The 18,570-nt window shown below is 42.6% G+C and overlaps 2 protein-coding genes across 5 annotated transcripts; one reads left to right on the forward strand and one right to left on the reverse strand.

Moving 5' to 3' along the window:
* Nucleotides 1-256: 256 nt before the first annotated feature.
* Nucleotides 257-3,720, forward strand: rnf41l (ring finger protein 41, like). The gene is made up of 7 exons (XM_086078913.1): nt 257-370; nt 470-642; nt 776-982; nt 1,125-1,264; nt 1,771-1,933; nt 2,008-2,128; nt 3,110-3,720. The coding sequence occupies exons 3-7, from the start codon at nt 777-779 to the stop codon at nt 3,512-3,514; spliced, it is 1,035 nt and encodes a 344-aa protein (XP_085935039.1). The 5' UTR covers nt 257-370; nt 470-642; nt 776; the 3' UTR covers nt 3,515-3,720.
* A 124-nt stretch (nt 3,721-3,844) lies between these two features.
* virma (vir like m6A methyltransferase associated) lies at nt 3,845-18,290 on the reverse strand. Of its 4 annotated transcripts, none has more exons than XM_086078912.1 (27): nt 18,190-18,290; nt 17,706-17,818; nt 17,161-17,247; nt 16,045-16,093; nt 15,622-15,784; nt 15,412-15,540; nt 14,425-14,625; nt 13,263-13,996; nt 12,219-12,356; nt 11,642-11,868; nt 11,029-11,556; nt 10,772-10,926; nt 10,587-10,669; nt 10,218-10,311; nt 8,707-9,095; nt 8,474-8,629; nt 8,164-8,399; nt 7,849-8,098; nt 6,770-6,987; nt 6,545-6,677; nt 6,287-6,430; nt 6,042-6,196; nt 5,829-5,925; nt 5,399-5,565; nt 4,981-5,330; nt 4,282-4,428; nt 3,845-4,209 (listed from the first exon to the last, which is right to left on the reverse strand). In XM_086078912.1, the coding sequence occupies exons 1-27, from the start codon at nt 18,250-18,252 to the stop codon at nt 3,998-4,000; spliced, it is 5,418 nt and encodes a 1,805-aa protein (XP_085935038.1). In that variant the 5' UTR covers nt 18,253-18,290; the 3' UTR covers nt 3,845-3,997. The 4 variants fall into 4 exon arrangements, with proteins under 4 accessions (XP_085935038.1, XP_085935037.1, XP_085935036.1 ...); XM_086078911.1 differs by having other exon boundaries at nt 5,396-5,565; XM_086078910.1 differs by having other exon boundaries at nt 14,401-14,625.
* Nucleotides 18,291-18,570: the final 280 nt, after the last annotated feature.

Raw genomic sequence — 18,570 nt, forward strand, 5'->3', positions numbered from 1 at the left:
CTTGCTGGCTATACTTGATTAATTATATATGCAGCATACCCTAACACATTTTATTCAGTATATCTTCAAGATAACAGCGTGGTTATATGTGGTTAGCACATCACATTTGATGCTAAATATGTCGAACAAAACACGTTAACCCATAATCAATGGAAAGGATGACTGCATGTGTTAAGGCTTGTTGATTTTTGACGTCATCTGATGTTGTGCAGTCTGTAATCCAATCAAGGAAGGAGAGAGTTTAATCCAAGTTAATCCCACATCCAGAGATAGAGAGAAGCCTACAGGGAACAGCAGCGGTAATCTCTGACTGCAACACCGTTAAAAAGCTCATCTGGTGAGGAAGGACGTAACTGCCATACATCAGCATGTGAGTGTCGACTGTTATCCTGTCTCATTTGTCGCTCTGTTGTGGTCCGACTGTCGTTTAACAGCTGCCTTCCTGTGTCCTCAAACCCTTTGTTGGCAGGGATACCTCTCCATGGAGATGCACTCCCAGAGGCAGGGGCGGGATTTAGGAGAAAGGAGACCCTTGGCTTGATGGAGCAACAAGGAAAGAAGCTGGGAAGGGCATATCTCGAGGATAAGAGTCATCTGAGGAGGTCATAACATCAACAGAAAGAAGAAGAGTTGGAATATCAGGTGAGCACGGGCTATAAATAGCATGTAGTCAGTGATGGGCCAAATCTTTGTGGGGCCCTGGGCAGAAATTGAAACCACAAGTGGTTATACTTTGGATTTTGATGTTGGCATCACATCACTTTTTTTTTTTCAGGATGGGTTACGAGCTGGAGAGGTTTGTGGGCTACGTGAACGAGGGCCTGCTTTGCTGCGTGTGTCGCGATGTGTTGCGCCGCCCCCTCCAGGCGCCCTGCGAGCACGCCTTTTGCAGCGCTTGCATCAGTAGCTGGCTGCTCCATCACCACACGTGTCCCGAGGACAGGCAACCGCTGGACGTGGGCAGCCTCAAGCCGCTCTACAGGTTATTTGTGTATTTATACGGGATTTTCAACTTCTGGAGTCACTTGGCTGCACTGAGAGAAAAGGGGGTGAATAATTTCACAGTTTGTACCCAAAAAAAGTTTGAAATATGATCTTGTTATGTTTTGTGTGTGTATTGACAGGTACATGCGTAACGATCTGAACCGTCTGCAGATCCGCTGCGTAAATGCCGGTCAGGGGTGTGAGGCGGTGTGCTCGCTGGAGAGCCTTCACACGCATGAAGAGGAGTGTGACTTTGCCTTGGTCTCATGCTCGAACTCAGGTAGCAAGACTTATTTTTTTATTACAGTAAAGCATTCACTATTGATATATTCCTAAAAATCACGTAAATGGATATCCATGTAAAGGTCATCTGACACCTATCAGAATTGATATGCGAGTACAACAGGTGGTTCCCTTGTTGACATGGTGACCATATGAACTACTTTTAAGGGGCTTATTCAGAGGGCAGCTGGGGTCAACTTCCCATCATTCTTTAATGAGTTTTTGAGTACAAACCATGCTCTTGTTTTCTCAACATGACGGCAACACGTTGCTGACAGGAGGCGACTGCGTTTGTTACCGTTGTGGTAGGTATGGCGAGCGTGGGTGCTTGCATGCAGAGTGGAGTTGCTACATGCTGCATTGGGCTACTTTTGGCTGCCTGTGATCGTTGCGCTTTACTTTTTCTAAACAGTTTTACCCTCTCAGCAATTAGTTTTACAATTATTTTCCCCAGCCCTTATTGTGTACAAAAATGATTTACTCCATACTGACTGTGCATTACAGGATGTCCCACACAAGTCGAGAGACGCGGTTTGGAGTCTCACCTGTCAGAATGTAACTTCTGCAGCCGAGAATGTCCCAATGGCTGCGGCCACACTCTTCTCTCCACCGAGCAGTCCCAGCACAACTGTGTGGCAGAGCTGCGCTCCGAAGTGGAAATGCTGCGGTGTGTAGCCGTGAGAGGATTAGCACTACCCCGTGTCACCTGTCATAATTGAAATGTGAATGTGCAACATGAAGGGTTGAGATGGTGTGCAAGGTGGAGGAGGTGAGACGGGAGATGGAGTCTCGGTTGGACTCGCAGAGGAGACATATGGTGCAGAAGGAGTCGCAACTGAAGAATGAAGTTGAGGAGGTGAAGGTAATGTGCACAAATTTGTACAGGGGTGTGTAGGTTTTTATTTTATTTTTATTTTTTATAATCCATGGTCATGACAATTTTTAGCAATTAAATTGAATTACTTAAAATGTGTTATTAACTATTTCGTTTTACAATGTTTTACATATATGCATTCATTTCATTTGAAATAATTTATGATTATTATAGGAAACAGACTTTTTTTTTTTAAATAATTATAGTATTAAAATATAAACTATTTTATAAATATAATTTCATTTGAAATAATTTATGATGGTTATCGTCAACAAAATTTACAAGTAATTATACTATTAAAATATAAACCATTTTATAAATGTATTATATTCATTTCATTTGAAATTATTTACAATAGTTATAGGCAACAAAATTTACAAGTTTGACATTTCTTTCTTTCTTTTTTTAAATATACTATGAAAATATAAACTATTTTATAAATATAGTCATTTCATTTGAAATGAGTTATACAAGTTAGACGTTTAAAAAAAGAATTATACTATTATTAAAAATATAAACTATTTAAAAATATTATTAATTTCCTTTGAAATTATTCATGATAGTTATGGGAAACAACATTTCCGAATTCCAAGTTACATATTTAAGAAATAATAATTATACTATAATTAAAATATAATAAACTATTCTATAAATATTATATTAATTTCATTTGAATTTATTCATGATAGTTACGAGCAACAAAACTTCCAAGTTACACATAAAAAAAACTCATACTATTATTAAAATATAATAAACTATTTTATAAATATTATATCATTATACAGCTTTCCCCCCACCAACTCATCTACATATATCCTGGATCATTTGTCCATTTTGAAAGTCAAATGTGGCCCAATTCCCAATTGTACAACTTTTGCAGCATTGTTATTTAGAGGTTATATAATGAATTTAGAAAGAAAAAGTAAGAACTTGAGGATAATTTAATTTGTTCCTGTCTCTTCTACACAGGGCCAGTTGTCCCGCGCAATCTGTGACGTGCGCGCCCTGCTCGGTGCAGAACGTCTACGCCGACAAGAGCTGGCAGAGGTGGAGTTGGAAAAGAGAGAACTGCTGGAGCTCCTCAGAGACCTGCACCCCGCCAGGACTCAGCAGTCTGTTGACCAGCTGGGCCGAGACCAGCTTCAGGAAGAGCAGCAGACACCCGGATGGGAATCTACATACGAGCCGCTGAGGCAACAGCGGAGGAAGGCTTCTTTCAATCTATCCAGTCTATCGCTTCACTCGTCTCAGGACTTAAACGGACCCGGTTGTCCTTCTTCACCACAGCCGGGTGAAGGTGCGCGTAAGAGCGGAACCCGGAGTCTGACGCTGGACTGTATTAAGAAGAAGAGCCGTGAGGTCACGGTTATCTGAGTAGATTGGACTGAAGACTGGCCAACAGGATAGTTAAAAATAAAATAAAATAAATTAATAGGGCCAATCCAAACTACAGAGCAGAGAAAGGTCTCCTTAATTTTAGAGGCAATGCGAATGAGATGTGTTTAAAAGTTATTGGTATGTAAATTTACGTAAGTGTAATTGTTTGTAGTTTTTACCTTGAATAAACTCATTCAATTTGTCGCCTGGGTTTTCACTTGATTAGTGTCAGACAAGTCATTTGCCATATAAAACTGATGCATTATTGTCATTATTATTATATACATAAAGAGTGTAAAGTTGTAAAAGTAAAATTGCATGTTCAAACACAATTACTATGAACTTTATTCTCTGGTTACAACTCAGAATAACAAAACAACACAAAGCTCTCCACAGACACTTTTCCATGGAGACAACATAAAACAACCTGATTGGTCCGTTTGAAGCCGTGGCAGGCTTTGAGTCAATGCCCAGGTGAATTTACCTGGTGAAGGAGCGGACGTGTCGGCCCCTCCCGCCTCCGGTCCCTCCCCCGCCGCTGAACTTGCTCACTTGGGAGCCCCTCCCTCCTCCACCTCCTCCTCCGCCGCCTCCCACGTTGCCGCCTCCGCCTCCCCCGCCGCTTAGCCACGAAAGCCCCGTGCCGCCTCGGCCGCGTGGAGCGCGATCACGTGGGGCCAGGCGATATGCATCTAGGAAGGAGGAAAAGTTTAGAAACTCTTGCAGCATATAGTTGCTACTGCTGTCGGTGTGTAAATTCTTACTTGCAGGAAGTTGTCTTGAGGGCAGAGGTCCTCGCGTGAAGTTGCTTTGGCCGCCGCGCGGTTCACTGTAGGTTGCTCTGTGAGTGACGGCGGGGATTTGTGCGCTCCATGATGAACCTCGGCCTCCCTCCCTGCGAGGGTAGTTACCTGTGGAACCAAAAGGCTTTTATCACCCTCTGTTGGAAAACTAGGGATACTAATAAGTAGTGCTGTTAAACGATTACATTTTTTAAATTAATCGCACAATTTTCAATGATTAATCGCAATTATTCACAATTTTCTACTTTTGCTTCTATGTTTTTCTTCATAGCCTGTAACACATATTTACTTGAGTAAAATATTGGAATTAACGCAAAATCATCAAATAGAAAGTATATTTAGAATCAAAGACTAATAGCATTCTTGAGCCAAAGGCGTACAACTAATATGCTATTTGAATCTGGGTCTGCAAAGTGCGTAAATTACTTTAGAGTTCTACTACAAGCATCAAGCAAAACGACCTATAGTCCCATCCATGTTTATTAATCTTTCTGCCAGGGACTCCACATTGTTTTTCTAAATTAAATACATTTAAATTACGGTATTCTCTAGATTTAAAACACTTTCATTTTGAAATAAGACATGATGCCTATTTATAGGTTGCAGAAAGCAGTGATTTATCCACATATTGCAAATGATGGACCTGAGGTATGTGCTTACCAGAGAGTAGTACACTTTTAGGCTGCGGTGGAGTGAAAAAGCGAGTCTGATTGTGGAAGGTGGCCCTGCCCCTGTTGCCAGTAAAGAGTCCTCGGGTAGGCAGCTTGGGGGAGCTTTTCAGAGGCCGCTTGGGAGGCAAAAGTCCAATTGGGGTGGTAATGTCTTTAAACTCAGCTGCCACAAAGTCGTCCACGTGCATGCTGGGAGGACGCGAAGTGTTCTGTTTGCGCTGGCGGAAGATGTCGTGGGGTCGGCAGAAGTTCAGGCCCAAGCCCCCTCGACCCCCTCGGCCGCGCGGAGCCGCCATGATGTGTGCTCTCTTGGCAGGTTCCACGTAGTCTGATTTACCACTGCAAACACATGTGCAATCATCCAGTCTGTGAATATTTTTCAGGGCAGGTATGATTATGTGTGCTACCTGGATGTAATGAAGGTCTCGTGTTTGTGCCTCCCCAGTCGGAAGCCTTTTTGAGCTTTGGCGTGACCTGGCGAGGAGGGCTCGGACAGGAAGGAGCGTTCCAGCTCTGCTTTCAGGTCAAGTTCTGGACAACATTCCTGAGCCAAACCCACCAGATCCACCTTCACCTATGACAAGCATACACACAATCTGGTTAAGTCATTTTCAATAATTCATTCATTGAAATCAGGTAAACTTTGTCCCATTGCCATATTAACTTCTACGTTTAGACTAAACTGTCTAGTGTAAATTCTGCCATCTAGTGGAAGAGCATTTCATTTTTGTTGTTCATCACTATACTGTACATAGCTATTCGCTAGCATAGATAGATGAAGAAATAGCAATTACTTGTAGTAAATACATAAATGTAGAGAAATTATTGAGCACTCACCATGTCAAGTTCAGTCTCTATATCATCCGTTTGGAAAGGAGAGAACCAAAGAGCCTTAAGCTGCTCATCAAGTGCTTCAGAAAGAATAAAAACAGTCCTACAGAAAAAGAAAAAAGAAAAAATTAGTTTAGTCAGATTTAGGTTGAGGGGAAGTGTAAGTGGAATAAGCACAAGTGCATTATTCCCATTTCTGTGTATTATCAGCATCTGTACCTGTGATTAAATTGAGTTGCGAGAGTTTCCGGCGCCGGCAGAGTGGGCTCGTTATCAACTGGAGGAGGCTCATCTGCGGCAGTCTCCAGCATTTGCATCAGGACGGTCACGCTCTCTAGCAGGGTCTCCAGTGAGTCGTCCTCCTTACAAAGTTTCTGCAAGGAAAATGACAAACACGCACGCTTGAACACAAATCAACATTTGTTTTGTAGGAACCCTATCATGAGAGCCGCGTTTATTTGTACCTTGATTTGTTTCTCGAAAGTTGTTAGAGGATGCGAGTCTGACTTTTCCCACTGCAGGAGAGCCTTCATCTCAGGTACACTCAGCAGCCGTAGAGGGGGAACAAAGGATGATTCCTCGACGGATGCGTGGCCCTCCTCGTGACACTAGAATACACATACTCAGAATAACTTCCTGAACAAGTCATTTGTGTCTGGAAATAATAAGACAGTAGCTAGTTAAAGATAATATACACTATATGAGTACTGTATAAACCTTACCACTGGTTCTGTGTTGACAATCTGTCGGAGGAAGTCCAACAAAGCTGAGAGCAGGTCAGCAGAGTCCTTGTTGAAGGGAAACACTAATCTCTTCAGAAATGAGAATAAACCTGTACTGTGTTTCTTCAGAGCGCTGAAAAATCCACATTTGACAGAGGCTTAGACAAGTGACAGTGGTGATATCGGGGTGAAAAAGGGGGAAAATGAATCAGCAGTCGTATTTACACTTTGAGATGGTAAAGTCCATATTCGTGCTCTGTGAGGAATGTTAGAGTCCTGATACAGGTAAGAAGAAGAGGTGCACTGCTGTCCCTATTTCCCAAAACCTCCATCAAGGAGTTGCAAATGGATGACAGCATCTCTCGGCCCGGGAGCGCATTGGCCAGCTGCTCCACCTCTGACACACAGCTTTCACCCCCTTGAGATATCACCAGAGAAATGTCCTAGAAAAGATGACATTTTGTCTTACACTTACATTATTTCCCTTGTAAATATAATATAGGGACCAACCCTGGGAAAAAAATGAAAGATTATGATCAAAAGGCCCCTTTAAGTATTATTAAAATGTACAACATTTAAAACATGAAAGTATAGTCAAACAGACTAGAATCTGTTTCTTTTTAAATCCAATATGGTATTTTTTTGTACTTTCCATGTACAGTACAAGCAGCTACCGTCCAATTGTATTTCACTTTGAATTGAACGGTTTTTGTAAATATTTATTTAACTTTTATGCATTTGTGTATATCATCACTGCAAAAAATGTTTTTTTATAATTTAACAAAATTACTATTTTAACTGTACAACTATCAAAATAATGTAAACTATAATGTTGTTTGTCCATTTTTGTCATTCTTTACATTTTTGGGATGTGTGTATTTGGTGGACCCAAAAATACCTGAAACACAAAGTTCTGAGCCTTCCGCAATCACGCCAAGACTGTTACTGAAAATAGTGTTAAACCCAAGTTTTTTTTTAAATTGTCTATAAACCAAATTATTAGTGAAACTGAGTTGTTTGTAAACAGAGGCTCCACTGTATTTTGTGATGTGGTATTTGGTTTAAAAAGTTGGAGAACTACTGCCTTAGAACAGTCTAGGATCACTTCACATACTGTATGTCTTTGACACAATTACTACTTTCCTATTATCTTGTGCTTTGGTGGCACCTTTGTGTGCTACAAGAAAAGCATAAAACTGACACAGGGTGACCTTATTAACAAAATAACAGAGGATATGTTCCACAAAAAAACTAAATTGATATGGGAGTTGTGGTACTCTTTACGCGCCGTTGAATTTGCTTACCTGGTCACACAGTGACTGTAATATTGTTCCCATTAGTTCGCTGCATTGCTGTTGTTGTAACGAGTGGTTGACAGGAGGTACCAGGAGAGGCAGCAGCAAAGGGAAGATATCTGCCAGTTGTTCGTCTCCAGACACCAAGCCAGAGAGCAGGTGTAGTGCGGCACATTTACAAGTTCTCTGTGACGCCAGCGTGTCAGTCAAAGAAAGCAGACGCAAAACTTGGGCCCAGCACGGATCTTTCCCCTCCACCCTGCAGGAGGATTATTTTGCTTAAACTCAATTTACAGTCATTGAGCGTTCGCTCACTTCACTCACGGCTGCAACTCCTCCAACAGCAACTCCAGCAAGGTCTTCATGATGAGTGTCGCGGTGGGAGACGACAGGTCAGCCAGCTGAAGACAAACTCTCCTGAGAATGGCCAAGAGCGGAGGGCAGCTGGTGGCGCACACGCACCGCAAAGCCTCGGAGAACACTTTCCACTGTGCTCGTATGTGCATACTCCACAGCTTCCTCGTGTTTAAGGCCACTGCAACGTCTTGTACCGACAACACCTGAGCAACCAACAACAGGCGTGTAAAAACGAAAAGGAGGAAAAAGCAGAGTTGATTGTGGCTTGTTGTGGTACCTGAGTGCTTTGCATTGGAAGGGGCAGCGGCAGAAGCTCAGACAACAGTGTAAGGCCAGAAAAGAGCCCTTCAGGAGCCTTCAGTAATGATACTAAAACTTCTTTTAGCATCAAAGACCACGTGTTACTGGCCAGAGTCTCCTCTGTATGCGTCACCTGCAAAAAGATAAAATGCATAGCTGATTTACAAATCATCTATTAAAAGAATCAATAATCTCTTAAACCTCACACACCTCTTCATTGACACCTTGCGTGAAAGTGAGGAGCACATCAACAATAAGAGCCTGCACTCTTGCTTCCTCCCCATCAAGTCGCCCCGATGCAGGGATGGAACAAACGATCATGTGGAGCATGACCAAGATGTTGGCCACGCGAGTGTCCCTGAACTGGAAGGAGCCTCCGCGAAGCAGCTCCGTCAGCATGGTGCGCAACAACCGCAGCGTGCTGATGCAGACGTGGAGGATCATGCAGCGCTGCGGCGTGGGGCCCATGTTTCCGTGCAAGCGCCACGGCTGGAGGAGCACGCTGCACAACTTCTGTAGGATGCGCACGCATGTATCCAGACCCTCGCCGGAGAAGAGCTGAACACAGGCAAGACTCCATTTCAGGTCCCTTTGCTGACCTGGGGAAACGTGGTGGACAATGTGAGAAGTGTGGGCTGCTTTTTGTTCCATAAAACTTCTGCATTTCCTCTCTCCCTCTCACAGTGGTCAGGGGCTTTTATTTAGGCAAATGCAGAGACTGCCAGATAGGTAAAAAAATGGGTTGAGTGCCTATTAAAGTCGACTAAAGATTGTCAGCTTGTAGGTCAGGACCCCAAAGCACGCTATAGAGAGAGTGAGTCAAAATTGTTGGGGGTCCTAATAATTGTATCGATTTTGCATTATTAAAAGCGAAGTCAAACCCCAAATTTTCTTTACAATAATATATTCTATGCACCCCTACAGCATTCTGATTAATATGTTTGTAGAATATGAATTAAGCAGCAAAATCCACCTGTTTTTGTCCAGCTCAGGGGGCAGCCATTTTGTTCCTTACTGTGGACTGAAAATGACTTCATGGTTGCTCAGGGCTCAGGGAGCAACAAATCACGGCTCACCTGTTTTCTGAGTTTGGTCATGTGACATTCACAAACTGAGCCGTGATTGGTCATTTCCTGATCCCTGCGAAACAGTGATGTCATTTTTAGTTGACCACAAGTGGCAAAAATGGCCGCCCACTGAGATGAGTAAAAACAGGTCGATTTTGCTTATTCCACAAATGCAATATTAATCACAATGCCATCTTTAGACTAGTGGTGGCACATACAACCTGACATTTTTTTGGGTTGACTTCTCTAAACAGAAACAACACATAAAATATCAAAATGCATTAGTTGTGCCTATCCTTGACCACTTGTGGGGGCATTTCAATAAATTCTAACTAGCGTAGTAAGCTATATTAAACTAGATAACCATGTTGTTTACATTAGCTTGTGTTGTATACCGTAGATTTATAAGCCAATTCTTTAACGCAGCATTTATTCTTAGTGCACTGCGCGAGTCTGCAGTGACATCAGCCTGTGTGGAAATTTGATGACTGACAATATTCAATTAATTGTTTCAGCCTTCTGTTAATTCATGTACATCCTCAGTGTCTTAATAAGGTGCTCCGAAAGGCCACAATTTGAGGAAATATGATACATGAGAGATGAAGTACAAGAATATAGCAAATTTCTTCTTGAACAAGCTATTCTATTATTTACCTCCAACAGGAGGCAGCGGGCAGGCAATGTGGCAGATCACTCTGAGGGCAGTGACCAATCCAGTTCCCTCGGGAGTCAACACATTTTCCACATTCTGAAGGCATGAGACAGTACACATAAAAATGATATACAGCACTATTACTTTTATGCAGCCTCGACTTTAACATGCAACAGTGCTGGCATATGTTTGAGCAGTCCAGACATGTCAGCAGTAACTTGCATACCAGTAGGACATATACAGTGTAACTGATGACTCTCAGGTTTGTCATTAGGTGAGATTATTTAGTTAAATATGTGCCTTGGACAATGCTTGTTGCATGTTAAGTCTAGTAACTTATAAAATGTAACTATTTTTGATCGATTCTGTACCTGTTTGACGTAGTCTAGAAGTGGTGAGATGCTGCTGATCTCAAAGCGCAGTTTTTCCAAAGGCTCCAGCCACTTGCTGAGCTCTGAAGAACACAAATCAGCATAATCACGATAGTGACAATGCGCCACAATAAATATTTCTCTCTATATGAAACAATGTGAATTTCACATTTTGTCATATTCACCCTGTAGCTTGGCATTGGTGTCATCAGCCTTGGACATAGCGAGCAGTGGAACAGCATACTGTTCCATCATGCGCAGTTCATTTGAGCTTTGCACCACCAGTAAGACGAGCATACATGCATAGTTGTATGTCACTGCTTTACGAGTCTTGGCCTCACTAAAAATAAATAAACAAGTCATGGATTTTTATATACAGACATGAGTAAAAAAAAATAAAAAATTGGGTTGGGTGATGCGGACAACAGGAAGAGGATCTCACCTTTGTCCTTCCTTGCTGTAGTGCTGCAACAGTGTGACCAAACAGGACAAGTTGTTGTCCAAACTCAAAATGTGCGCCACAGCACTTCGGCCAGTCGCAGTGAACGTTATCAGATAGAGTGAATGCAGCATAGCCAGGACCTCCGGATTGTCCCCTTCATCCAAACCCACTCCTCCGTCTCCTCCTGAGGTCACATGGTTCATGAGCTCCGAGACCCCCTGGAGAGCATGCAGGGCCTGCATGAGCCACACGCCGAAGCCCTCTTCACCAAACCCGGGCCCGGTGAGAGCTGCCTCTGCTCCCGCGAAGGCCGTCTCCTCGCCTTCGTTCTCGGCCACGGAAGCGAGAAGGCGCAGGAGTAAGTTGGTGGGGGCGGGTTGGGCGAGAAGGAAGAGCAGACCCGACTGCGTGAGCGACAGGAAGCGAAGCAGCTCTCTCACGGCTTGGGTGACGCCCAAGTGTCCGGCCGCCGCTGCTGCAGAAAGCACCACTGATGTGCTCTCCAAGAAATGGCATGAATGCAAGTACCTGGAGAGGAGGATTAAAGTCAACCTTGTGGGCACAATAACATTTAAAAATTCACTTTTGGAACCAAGTACGTAGGTATGCATACCTGTAAAGTGTTGGGTATGGATCATCCCTCTCCTGTGGTCCCGTTATTCTCACCGAAGTTGGAAATGCTTTCCCTGGGGGCTGCACCATGCAGTGAGGGGCGGTCTCCAGCAGCTGATACAACTCTTCCAAAGCACCCACCATCCGATCGAGCTCTGCTTCACTCACAGCGGAGGAACCTAGGGCTGGCTCTTCCTCCATAGGGGTGTCAGCATCCTCCATCTCCTCCTGATAAGTAACCGTTGACACTTATGGTCAATGAGCCCGTTATGTTTAACCCATAAGGATCTATGATGACAGCCTCTAAAGTTCTGTACAAGTTTATGCTTGACTTTGAGCTCATGACGTCCCTAAATTACATCTACTCAATATTTTAATGCAGCCCGTATGAGTGTGTATCCATGACATGTCAACAATAAAAAACGTTGATTGAAATAATAAAATAACATAAGACTTAAAATATTCTGAATGTAGTCCATGGTTCAAATTAAAACATAATTTCAAACCAAAAAATATGCCAAATTAAATGAATAATTATTAAAATAATCTATTATGTGTTTGTGTGAGTTAGCGAGTACCTGCTGCGGCTCGCTCCATGCCGCGGCTGTACGCCGGAGGTCAAGCAGCACCTCAAACATGTGGCTTTTCTGAAGAATGGCATTGCCAGCAGTTATGACCCTCACCGTTTCATCACGCAGGAACAGATGCACTAAACGCTGCGAAGGAGAGGATTTAGACATTGGGAAACATAAAGCACCTATTACTGAAAATTGACATTAAATTTGGCCTTGGCAATCGCTGACATTATACAAACAAAATGGCTGCAAACAGAGAGGACCTAATGCACAAAAGCAGAGCCGTTGCTGTCAATTTAGCGATTTGGATGCTACATTTTCACATTGTTTTGTGCGCTCTGCCAAGAACACTGGCCTCCCTCTACATCAGAGTAGTTACCCGCAAAACCAAGAGGCTTTTATTGCCCTCTGTTGGACAACATGGAATACTAAACTTGAAAGAAACTACATCGATGATATACTGAACCAAAACAAAGACTCACCCATAGATCAAACTTATTCACTCATTTTCTTAAAGGATTATTGAATTTCTATACCAATTACACCTACCATATGTACTCCGAATCGGCATGGGAATTTTTTTAAGCCACTAGATGGCACTACACCATTATGTTGGACACTAAATTTGAAAGAAGAAAAGTAAAAAATAAAAGTATTTCAAGTGTAGGCTTGTTTTTGCTGAAGAAAATCCTCTTTTATCCTGCTTTATACACCTACAGAAAGCGACGGCTTCAGATTCATTTTATAATGTACATCTTTGGACATGATTATTGATGCATATTGTGAAATGGCAAGTTTGTTAGCCAAACGGGATTTGTTTATTTAAAAGGAATGGTACAATGTTTGTATCGTATTTTTTGTTGGCCATTGTTCTTGTTCAATATATGTTTTTAAATATGTGTTATATTAAGAGTCTGTCTAAAGACCTTAAAAAACAGTGCCATAAATTTTATACTAACACATTAAATAGAATCACAGATTTGACTTCAGTCATATCTCCCATCCCATGTTTAAAGATTTCAGTAGAAAGATCAAATGAATACAAACCTGATAACCACTCTTCTCTGACTCTCCAGCGTCAAGAAACGCCTCCACTCCAACAGGCGAACTGATCAGAGCATCAAGTGCCCTGAGAAGACTCAGTTTCAATGTGGAGGAGACATGATCTCTATGGAGGAGATCCAACAGCACATCCAGAGCCTCGTCATGCAGCAGCGCCTTCAGACCCTGCGGACACTCCGCTAGGTACGACGCTAGCTTGGCACCTGCCTTCAGTTGTCTGAGGTTCAGAGCAATTGGTTGTGTGAGGGCAATCTCCATACTTAATGCTTGGAGAGCCCACTGGGCTAAAAGACTGACATGCTCATCCATGACCACACGCTCGCCCTGTTTAACGAGGCACGCCAAGCCCTTGGCGAGAATTCCTGATGCTTCTTCCAAGGCAGTGACCCAGCGGACATCTCGGTCTTCGCCAATGCTTTCGAGGAGTTCTTTCAGCTGCACGACTACATCAGTGTCCTCTCCAATTGCTACTTCCTCCGGACCACTAGAGTCCTTAGGCTCCTCCACGCTGGGCTTTTCAAGCTGGGTGTCAAACAGTGACTTGTACGGAGGCGTGAAGTAGACCAGTGGTCGCAGTTCTCGTTCATAGGGGTCAAACTGGACTGGTGGAACAGATGCAAGGTCCTCAGGTGTGTAGTCCATGTCAAAGGAGGGCAGCTTAAAGGTGCCGTTATCCAGGTCGTCCTCGTCGCTGGAAATCTGCTCATAGCCGTCATCACCTAGACAAAAGAAAAGACAAATTCAACTTCAACTTTCTAAGACACAAAAAGAGCTAGATAGGGATTTTTATATAGTGGACTACATAGTTACATCACCAGCCAAATGAAAAATTATTTGTGAAAACAAACATGCAGGCTCAGTTGTACATGCAGGACACAATGACAGCATTAGCGGGATCCTCCTTTACTTAGAAGCGTATGATTTGTTGATCATGAGCCTGTTTAGATGAGGCAGCATGCCACAGCAAATCCGTCTTTTTCCCTCAATCCCAAATGGACCCAGTTCAGGTCACCCTCACAAGTGCGATGAGCTCGTGAACAAACGGTTGAAGCTGTACTTCAAAGGTCTTTTGCGTCCATTTGAGATTGGAGATGGTACTTCTCCCACCAAACAACTCCCGTACCTTCCTCCATCTCTTCGTCCTCACCCTCATCGTCCTCTTCTTCCTCGTCCTCAGGAACGCTCCCCTCCGTCCGCATGTCTTCCTCCCCCTCTTGCTCCTCCTCTTCGTCCTCACCCTCTTGCTCGGCGTCCGAGTATGCTTCGTCGGCAGCCAGCGACCTTTCAGGCGACACGGCCTCCAGGTAGTCCTCGCGACCCTCACGTGGCTCGTCTTTGATTATGCCCACTGTTGAAATCACAGTCAAGATGACATTTAGCAAAACAAAAGGACATTTAACAAATTTTTGTCCTTCACTCCCAAAAACGCAGGGCTTAAAGTAACAAAAATTCCTGAGCCTGAACTTTTTCCGGGAAGCGGTGGTGCAGTGTCAAACGTGCCTGTTCGTTGTTCGACCGACATCAGTAGAGTATGGGAAGGTTTATTTTGAAGTTGGCCTTATTTTCGCATTGGCAGTGGTTTGCCAGACGTGTCCAATATTCCCCACATGTAAACAGTTTATTTCGCTGGTGGCTCTTACGCCGGAAATCCGGCACCGTGCCGGAGTATTTTAAGCCCTGAAAACGTGTTTTTTTTTAATGCAAGAGCATACAGAATCTTTTTGATGCAGCTTCTGACATAAAGATGTGGCTTAAAGCAATGGTAGTTATAAAAAAATTAAAAAACGGCCAGCAGGTGGCTACAGAGTATAAGAGATCAGCCAGGGCCATGTTGCAACAAGCTGTTTTTGTCAGTGTTTTCACTAGGAATGTGAATATTGACGAAACTTAGCTATATTTTATGCTAATTGCTGTAAAACAGAAACAGATAAATAAATAAAAATCCCCAATGAAAGAAGAGACTCTAATCTTTTTTTTGGTCGGTTTCATGTTTTTATAGCAAGAGAACACAATACTGTGTGGGCGTTGCAAAATCAGTCCAGGAGCGAAGGGGGTTTATGAAAATGGCTGCAAGTGAAGGAGTGTATTTCTAAAAACTGCTGGTAAGCTTTAGAAAAGAAGTGATGTTACTCACTGCTCGCTCCTGGTACTTGGACTTGCTCCTCATCGTCATCATCAGGGGGTGGAGGCCCAGGCGGAGTGCGAGGCCCTCGGGGTGCCGGTCTGGGTGGACTGCCGTTGTATTGGTCATCTTTTTCCCACTCTAAATAGTAAAACATTCAGCACTGTGAGGGATAATCTCCTCAAATGATGCGCCCTGGATTTTCTTTTAAATGATGCCTACCTTGTTTAGCAAGTCTTTTGGGCCCGCACGGCTGTTGAGGCGGCGGGGGAGGTGGCGGTGGGGGCGAGCCTTGCTCGTGTCCGTGCGAACGCTCCGCTGTCCCGTACACAGCCAAGGTCAGGCTGGTGTACCAGCCACGCAGCACCAAGCCATCCGTGTTGATCTTCATGTACAAACGATATGTCAAACAGATTTGATTTCACTTTTTTGAAGACACAATCTACCCTGGCCTGGATATTGTTTACATCAAGGTGCAAGGACCAATGATTATTATATATACATATTATATAGCGATTATCACATCTTACTTTCACAACTAATTTAGTGCAATTTTTGAATTACAGTTTTTTTTGTATTAAATACCCTAATTAATTAAATTAAAACATTTGAACCCGAGCGTGTTCACATTCTATTTCGGCTCACCTTGCCACTGGGTCTGAAGACAATCGACTTGTTCTCGTCATATTCCAAACTGGGGACAGAAAGCAAGACGGGATTAATACAATATTTTGCCCATATACGATTATGTGGTGCTATAGACTATATTGGCTCACATTGAACTATTCATCTTGATTACTCCTATGAATAATATGCATTTTGAAAGTGACATAATATGAATGCTACCATTCAGTAGGCTACACTGTATTGGGACCACACACTAATACAGAACTGTTTATTCTCTGAAAATGTGTTGCTCAAACTACATTTTCTGAGTAGTAAGCAGGGCTGGAAACTGTACCGCAGTATAAGTATTTCATAATTTTCATATCAATCGATAGATATAGATGTTTTTTACTTAGTCAAATTGAGTTTTAAAAAGTTAACTATTAAATGGATAAAGTTGTTTTTCTATTATTATTTTTTGACAGTTGCATTATTACAGTTGGTCTTAGGTATACTTGTTAATTTCGTTTTACGTGTCTGTAACAGCGTGGCACAAATCTAGCGCCATATTAGATGCTGATATCCCACAGAATGCCCTGCAGCTCGGGGTCGGGGCTTTCTTGCAGTTTTTTCCCCATTAAGTATTTTATCAATGTATTTTCTATTGATATTGATTACCTGTCTATCATGGCACATATTAATATTGCTTTATTGCCCAGCCCCAGTAGTAAGGCAGCCTTTTACAATGATAATAATAAAGGTGGGTGTTCAATAAAACCAAGGTGTCTGTTCTTGTCTCCTCCATAAAAACATCAAGAACTAACTAACTAACTTAAAAAAAAAGTGTCAACAGATACAATAACTTGTGTAGAAGACAAACATTACAGGGTGTTCACAATACCTTTCAACACCAATAAGAAACTACACAAAAAAACTGAAGTGGTAAAAATACTCTCCTGACATCCCTGGCAAAGATCAATAACTGAGATCATATCTACATACATATACAGTTTGAATGCTACTGTGACTGGTTCTACAGGTCAGACAGACATTTGCATCTTAAAGCACTTTGGATATCTACCCAGGAAACACAGGCGAGAAAGAATGAGGAGAGCCACATAAGGATAGAGAAACAAAACAAGATGTTATCCTCACCTGCCAAGTCTGTTGAAGGTTGGGCTGTTGGGTTTGGGGACGTTATTGAAGAACAGCTCCAGCTGGAATGCATGAGGGGATGTCTCTCTAGAAAGCCAAACACACAGTTGAGGAAATAGATGAGTATCTTTCTCGTGTCCTAAATATACGTGACTGGTATCCCATCAACACAAGATAAATGGGCATCAAAAAACAGTGGCACAGTGCGTTACGGTAACACAGTTATGTCACTGATATCAGTGCAACACCACAAAAGCATAAAGTGGACATTTGTTGTGATAGTAATAATTCGGCCATGACTGTTTTGTGACAGACGTAAATACAGTGACGTCAATGCGCTAACGTCTTATCTTTCCATAAAAACATTTGTCCCTCCCCGCTCTTCTATTGTCCTTCTTGACAGGATCTCAGGCTGCAGGAGTTAACATGTAAACAGAGGAGCTCACATGTAAAGAGAGCAGCGAGCAAGTTGCAAATAAAGAAAGGAGATTTTATTAATTAATTTCTAAATATGTTTGTGATCGTGGGCTATTCACAGGTCTTACCCGCATGCTCTGCTGTCAGGTAAGTTGCTATGTGCTTTGATTCCAGGAGGAATGACACGGACTTCTGTAATCAGCACCACACAGGGGAAGCGCACCACATCCACATTGGTAAACTGCGTGTGATAAACAAACGTGATGACAAATGTTAAAAAGTGCATCCAATCATGCACAACAAAAACAGGCCATCGCGAATAGCTTGGGTCGGAAGTAAACAAAGCCAACATTCTACAAAGAACATTCTCCACCTATAAGCAAATACCACACAAAGAGAAAGTGCAAATAAAATACATTAAACACGCGAATAATCATGTAAAACAATCTGAATCAATATGTTAATTGTCCTTTTTCCCGTGCATACGATGCTAACATTAGCATGCTAGCCCAGGAACTTGCGCCTGGCTACGCAAAAACTCCAGAATACAAAACCTACACGTATTCAAGGCAGACGGCTCTTCGTTTAGAATAGAATAAGCCATTTCGTTACCTCGGCGCTTTGGTGTTTAAACGTGTCTAGAAAAAGAAGCTCAGTTGAAGAATCCCCCGCCATTGCTTTCGGTGATCACTAGCCGCGGGGTCAACTTCCGCCTTCTGTGACTACTTCCGGGGCACGGCCGTCAACTGCAGTTTGATATAAAAACGCAACATAACATTTTATTTTTATATTAATAATAAATACCAACATTTTATTATATATTTAAATTAATTGAACTTTCTAAATTTACCACACAGTTGAGTAAAATATACTGACGAACAGGTGTAGGCACGCGGGCCACATGACCACTCCATTTATTTGATCCACCCCACTGAGCAGTATCCGATTTACATTATCAAGAGTCCTCAAATATTTGTAGCATTAAATTAGGCG

The sequence above is a fragment of the Leptonotus elevatus genome, chromosome 6, assembly GCF_054856555.1.
Source record: "Leptonotus elevatus isolate MCC_2025b chromosome 6, RoL_Lele_1.0, whole genome shotgun sequence".
In the NCBI taxonomy this organism is placed as follows: Eukaryota; Metazoa; Chordata; class Actinopteri; order Syngnathiformes; family Syngnathidae; genus Leptonotus; species Leptonotus elevatus.